The sequence below is a fragment of the Macrobrachium nipponense genome, chromosome 36, assembly GCF_015104395.2.
Source record: "Macrobrachium nipponense isolate FS-2020 chromosome 36, ASM1510439v2, whole genome shotgun sequence".
NCBI classification, from domain to species: Eukaryota; Metazoa; Arthropoda; class Malacostraca; order Decapoda; family Palaemonidae; genus Macrobrachium; species Macrobrachium nipponense.
The window spans coordinates 26,201,117-26,208,714 of NC_087220.1; the positions used below are offsets into that span (position 1 = coordinate 26,201,117).

The following is a 7,598-nucleotide window of genomic DNA, read 5'->3' on the forward strand; positions in this document are numbered from 1 at the left end:
AGCATCGGATGTAGCTGAAAGTTGACATATGTATATTTTACAACCACACACAAATTTTGTCAGCATTATCAATAACCTAAACCCGATATGTTTTAATTTTTATAGAGTAAAAATGATCTGGCCGACGCCATAGCCAATGATTACGAGCCAAGAGTCGAAAAACATTCATTACGTAAGCAAGGTAAACAAACCATCCTTTTTTAACTAAATGTTGCCCCGCCCATCCACCAGACAGAAATTCCATCGGCTCTGAAACTCAAAGACTTATGAATGGCGGAACGATACCATGTGGGTGGGGGTATTAGTGCTAGCGTAGTAATACTACTGTAGCAGTAGTGCCGCAACAGTATTGCAGTAATATACATGAATTAAACATTTAGGCCAACTGCCTGCGATCCTTGAGGATCATTTAGCACTTCTTACAACTACTCGAGAAAATTAGTTTTTATAGCCAGAAGTTAAATTTTCTAATCCAACAATGCCCATGGTAGCCATCAGTGTTATCCTGAATTATAACAAGGCGAAAGTGGGTGGAGCCTCATGAAGTCACCATTCTGACGATAATTATTGGTGAAGGTTAAAGCCAATATACGGTACTGGCTATTTTTTTTCAGTAAATAGGTAGATAGCCAATAAATAAAAATTGCTTGACATTGGATATAGCAGTTATCAAATCAGCTTGTTCTACTATGTTTTTTTATATTACCAACTATTCCCTACATCTTGTCAATCTGATTGTGACCTATAAAGTAGACTGTAATTTCTTTGGAAACTTATTTTGGGAGTTAGACTAATAATCGAAGTGTTTTTGTATTTATTAACATATTGTGTTGGTTTGTTCATTATGACAATTATCAGTGGAGAGGTTCCAGAGTTTATAAAGGTGTACTGCTTTGCCTTGTATTAAATTTGTATGTCATTGTTGCCAGAGGTTTAGCCTTCGTTACGTATAGCCAATCATCCATCGAGAAAGAGGGAAGAAATGCTGTCATAAGTTACGTAACGACTGCGTTCGAAACCTTTTCTCTGAGTAAGTTGGCCCGTCTTCAAAAAAGGTCACTTTTACATTATAAGTACAAAATTTATTAAACCTACGTAGTGCAGAATACACTTAAAATTTATGTGTTTGATATAATATGTATTCTGAATAAGCGTTATATTTATGAAATGCATAGATAAAAGTTATTGCGAAAAAAACCGTGTTACAGAGGCCCTGAATCTCATAGTAATTAGATATTGTTACTTTTTAGCTTGAAAATGAGGCCTGCTGTTTGGCTTTGAAACGTTGCAACTTATTAAATATGAGTTCCTTGACCTCTTGGTGTGCTTCCCCTGCCTTCATTGTATAGTTGGGTTTAGAGAAACCTCCGCCTGTTGAATATATATATATATATATATATATATATATATATATATATATATATATATATATATATATATATATATATATATATATATATATATATATATAGGTATATATATATATATATATATATGAATAACTGATCACGAAGTATATAAAACGTGATGCTATGTATAAATAAAGGTTTTTTCTGCCACGAAGGCTATCTCGTTTTTCATTTTACCTTCGTGGCCAAAAAACCTTTATATATATATATATATATATATATATATATATATATATATATATATATATATATATATATATAGATATATATATATATATATATATATATATATATATATATATATATATATATATATACTATATATATATATATATATATATATATATATATATATATGAATAACTTGATCACGAAGTATATAAAACGTGATGCTATGTATAAATAAAGGTTTTTCTGCCACGAAGGCTATCTCGTTTTTTCATTTTTTTCCTTCGTGGCAAAAAAACCATTTATATATATATACTATATATATATATATATATATATATATATATATATATATATATATATATATATATATATATATATATATATATATGTATATATAGTATATATATATATATATATATATATATATATATATATAGATATATATATAGTATATATTATATATATATATATATATATATATATATATATATACATATATATATATATATATATATATATATATATATATATATATATATATATATACACATATATATATACATATATATATATATATATATATATATTATATATATATATATATATATATAATATATATATATATATATATTATATATATATATATATATATATATATATATATATATATTATATATATATATATATATATATATATATATATATATATATATATATAGATATATGTATAAGTATATATATATATATATATATATATATATATATATATATATATATATATAGATATAACTATAAGTATATATATATATATAATACATTATATATCATATATATACATACATATATCTATATATATCATATATATATATATAGATATATATATATATATATATATATATATATATATATAAAACGTTGGTTACTCACCTGTGGCCATTAAGGTGAACATTTTCATGATTACTGAGGCTTGTACTGAAAGAAAACGGAAAAAGGGTCTTTGTTAAACTATGGGTCGTGGTAACTTTGGCCAATAATCTTAAACAAAGAGTAAGATATATATATATATATAATATATATATATATATATTATATATATATATATATATATATATGTATATATATATATATATATGTATATATATATATATATATATATATATATATATATATATATATATATATATATTTACAGGTAAAAAAAAAAAAAAACAGCAATTACCGCTGGAAAGAAAGGGGTCAGTTCATTCTGCAACCTTTCCTTTCACGTTCATTTAATACTTCCTCAGGTCAGGAACCATAAACATGCAGTAGTAATGTCAGAGCCACAATGACAAAAATGGACTAAGAAACTATTTATATTTCATTAAAAATCAATTAAATTGATGCCTATGATATGCTTTTAAAATATAATCAAATGCTGTCATAAGAGGTTACAGAACTTCTTTGTTGTAAATGGATACAAATGTATTTGTTCCGCGTTTGGATCTGCACAAGTGTCTTGACAGAGCCTGAACCTTAGTAGGTTGGCGACCCCTGCCTTAGGCCTATACTGAAACCACGTGAATATTGGCATTTGCTGAAGCATAATACGAATAAATGTAACAAATGACAGATTCACAAATCAGAGAGAAGCAACTCACTGAACTTCCAGAAGATTCTCCTTCGCTCTTTGCCTTACCTTGCAACACCTGAGTGAGGTCGTCAATCGAGTCTGCAATTCTGCTGAGTTGGATATGATCCATTTGCTGCGACGAGCAGCGACCAGCCATTGCAAGAAGAAGAATGGTCGCAATCAGACGAAAGCAAGACGCAACGGCCATACTCGAACACTCCATCTCTTTCTCTCACGGAGTTCAGCTTAGTACTACTAGCTCTGGCAGCGCCCTTCTTCCCTCTGAATTCACAGTGAGATCGGGGCGTCCTTTTAAATTGAAAGAAATCAGCCACTGCGCCCCCAACTCGTTTACAAGAAAGGTTCGTTGCTGGTGATGACATCGTCTCTTAGGACTTGAAAGGAAGCGATGTGGTAAAAAATGGAAAAAAATAAGATATAACTCGATTGTGTACGTCTTATATGCTTGTTTATACAGTCTTAATTGCATGTCTCACGTCACACTGTTAAACCAATGGCTCCGATTCAACTGTTAAGTTTAAAAACTCTCTCTCTCTCTCTCTCTCTCTCTCTCTCTCTCGTCTCTCTCTCTCTCTGTAACTTCTTTACTATACACTCTCGTAGTTCCTGGGTGCATGAAATGGAAAGTTAATTTATTACATATCATTTATATAATATGTCAACATTGAAAATGAATATAACTATACACACATTCGGGGTCTCGCCAAAGGAATACAACTTCGTAGCTTCTCAGGAAGTATTTATATGGTTTGACTGCTTTTTCTCTCGGCACTTTTTCTGACCCTGGCAGATAGACAATGGTAATTATTAACAGCAATGGAGGACTGCAGGCAGTAGGTTTGGGGCAATCGACGGGTTTTACAAGTGTTAACTTAGACTTGAACTTCTTAGCCTCACTGGACAATTGCACACACACACACCCCACACACACACACACACACACACACACACACACACACACACACACACACACACACAACACACACATATATATATATATATATATATATATTTATATATATTATATAATATCATATATATATATATATATATATATATATATATATATATATATATATATATATATATATATATATATATATATATATATATATATATATATATATATATATTATTATATATATATATATATATATATATATATATATATATATATATACATATATAAATATATATATACATGACTCAACGTCCTTATCAGCAGATAAACTGACTTACATGAGGAATTGACAGTACAAGAAAGGTTGTATAAGTGACAGATAGGGATTATAAAGAGATTAGTACCTAGAATCTGGCACACCTGGAGAATGAGGAACCTTCCCCAAACAAGCATAAACATGGGTACAATTAAAAAAAAAAAACAAAAAAAACAAGAAGATTAAGTCAATATGCTCAAACACTAGGACAAGACAATTAAAGGATGATATAGGGCGACAGCTATTCAGAACTTTGGTAAACAAAAACATATTCACAATACATATTCACAATACATATTAAACATACATATACAACGAAGATATCTCTAAGGCAACTAATTTGTATTTAAGTCTGTAATTATATCTTTGAGGTCATTCTTCAACATGCTACAAATACAAGGGTCTAAATGAAACTGGCAACGACTAATATTAATTACAATGGGAAGTTGTATTATGGCAGATTCTAAAAGATTTCGTGATAAGACATCTTTTGATCTTGCAAATAATGAACTACCAATCCAATTTATTCAGTGGTAGTTCTCACTTAATGAATGAATAACGTATTAGATGTTTGCCTACATTTTACAGAATATTTATCCTGGCTTAATATTAATTCTAAGCCCTTGTTCGACTGTCCAAGATAAAATGAGGGCAGTCCATAGATGGAATTTTTGTTGCTTTCTCTTAGGCCATTTTGAATTAACCTTCCTTTTAGTGTGTTATTATAGCAAAAAACAAGGTTGACCTTAAAGGCTTTTTACAATGATTTAATGGTTTCAAATCTGTTAAAATAAGGCAAACTGAGAATGTTCTTAGAATTTTCTTTCTCCGTGTTACACTAAAACTTTTTGTGGGTTTCATTATAACAAAATATCTAATATGTGTGAATGATAACATAAATGTTTCCTTATTTTTCTTATGTATTCAATTTCTTGACCCAAATATTGGGGACTGACAATGCGCAATGCTTCAAGGCCCTACACCCACGAATAGCAGAACAACTCCATGATACCACACACATGGCTAATAGAATGCCTGAAAATATATGGGGCAGAGGAAAATACATCAGCTTCCTCAAAAATACAATGCACAACTGGAATACAATACAAGCTCTGGAATAAGAACTAGCAGAGGTTAATATCAGGAGAGGGATCTTCCAGGGCGACTCACTGTCCCCACTACTCTTCGTAGTAGCCATGATTCCCATGACAAAAAGTACTACAGAAGATGGATGCCGGGTACCAACTCAAGAAAAGAGGCAACAGAATCAACCATCTGATGTTCATGGACGACATCAAGCTGTATGGTAAGAGCATCAAGGAAATAGATACCCTAATCAAGACTGTAAGGATTGTATCTGGAGACATCAGGATGGAGTTTGGAATAGAAAAATGCGCCTTAGTCAACATACAAAAGGCAAAGTAACGAGAACTGAAGGGATAAAGCTACCAGATGGGTAGCAACATCAAACACATAGATGAGACAGGATACAAATACCTGGGAATAATGGAAGGAGGAGATATAAAAACACCAAGAGATGAAGGACACGATCAGGAAAGAATATATGCAGAGACTCAAGGCGATACTTAAGTCAAAACTCAAATGGAGGAAATATGATAAAAGCCATAAACACATGGGCAGTGCCAGTAATCAGATACAGCGCAGGGAATAGTGGAATGGACGAAGGCAGAGGCTCCGCAGCATAGATCAGAAAACCAGGAAACATATGACAATACACAAAGCACTACACCCAAGAGCAAATACGGACAGACTATACATAACACGAAAGGAAGGAGGGAGAGGGCTACTAAGTATAGAGGACTGCGTCAACATCGAAAACAGAGCACTGGGGCAATATTTGAAAACCAGTGAAGACGAGTGGCTAAAGCGTACATGGGAAGAAGGACTAATAAAAGTAGACGAAGACCCAGAAATATACAGAGACAGGAGGAAGACAGACAGAACAGAGAGGGCTGGCACAACAAACCAATGCACGGACAATACATGAGACAGACTAATGAACTAGCCAGCGATGACAATTGGCAATGGCTACAGAGGGGAGAGCTAAAGAAGGAAACTGAAGGAATGATAACAGCGGCACAAGATCAGGCCCTAAGAACCAGATATGTTCAAAGAACGATAGACGGAAATAACATCTCTCCCATATGTAGGAAGTGCAATACGAAAAATGAAACCACAAACCACATAGCAAGCGAATGCCCGGCACTTGCACAGAACCAGTACAAAAAGAGGCATGATTCAGTGGCAAAAGCCCTCCACTGGAGCCTGGAAGCAAGAAAAAACTCAGATACCTTGCCAGTAATAAGTTGGTACGAGCACCAACCTGAGGGAGTGATAGAAAACGATCACGCAAGATCCTCTGGGACTATGTATCAGAATGGATAGGGTGATACGTGCAAACAGACCAGACGTGACGTTGATTGACAAAGTCAAGAAAAAAGTATCACTCATTGATGTCGCAATACCATGGGACACCAGAGTGAAGAGAGAGAGGGAAAAAAAATGGAGAAAAGTATCAAGATCTGAAAATAGAAATAAGAAGGATATGGGATATGCCAGTGGAAATCGTACCCATAATCATAGGAGCACTAGGCACGATCCCAAAAATCCTTGAAAAGGAATCTAGAAAAACTAGATGCTGAAGTAGCTCCAGGACTCATGCAGAAGAGTGTGATCCTAGAAACGGCACACATGGTAAGAAAAGTGATGGACTCCTAAGGAGGCAGGATGCAACCCGTCAACCCACACTATAAATACCACCCAGTCGAATTGGAGGACTGTGATAGAGAAAAAAAAAAAAATAAATAAATAAATATAATAATAATAATAATAATAAAATAATAATAATAATAATAATAATAATAATAATAATAATAATAATAATAATAATAATAATAATAATAGCATCATGTCAGTATACAGATTAAAAATGGCAGAGAGATCTAGGAGATAAAGAAAGAAAATATTGGCCGCTTTCTGGCTGACCGGTCTCAGTCCAGGATGTACAGAAGAAAGCGAGAAATCTCAAGTTACCTTACCCCATTCCAGCCAAATTCTAAGGAGTAGCTGGAATAATTTATCGTTGGGCAAAGGGAGTTCTGGGCGAGAGGGTCAAGGGAAACTTGGCACGATGAATCCTCTGACACG

The 7,598-nt window shown here is 32.4% G+C and overlaps 1 protein-coding gene across 1 annotated transcript in view; it reads right to left on the reverse strand.

Moving 5' to 3' along the window:
- LOC135203520 (perlucin-like protein) overlaps nt 1-3,456 on the reverse strand; it is a 29,920-nt gene extending 26,464 nt beyond the window's left edge. The window contains exon 1 of the mRNA XM_064233253.1: nt 3,259-3,456. Within this exon, the coding sequence (XP_064089323.1) occupies nt 3,259-3,415 (157 nt within the window). The 5' untranslated portion in view covers nt 3,416-3,456. The remainder of the gene's footprint in view (nt 1-3,258) is intronic.
- Between the last annotated feature and the right edge of the window lie 4,142 nt (nt 3,457-7,598).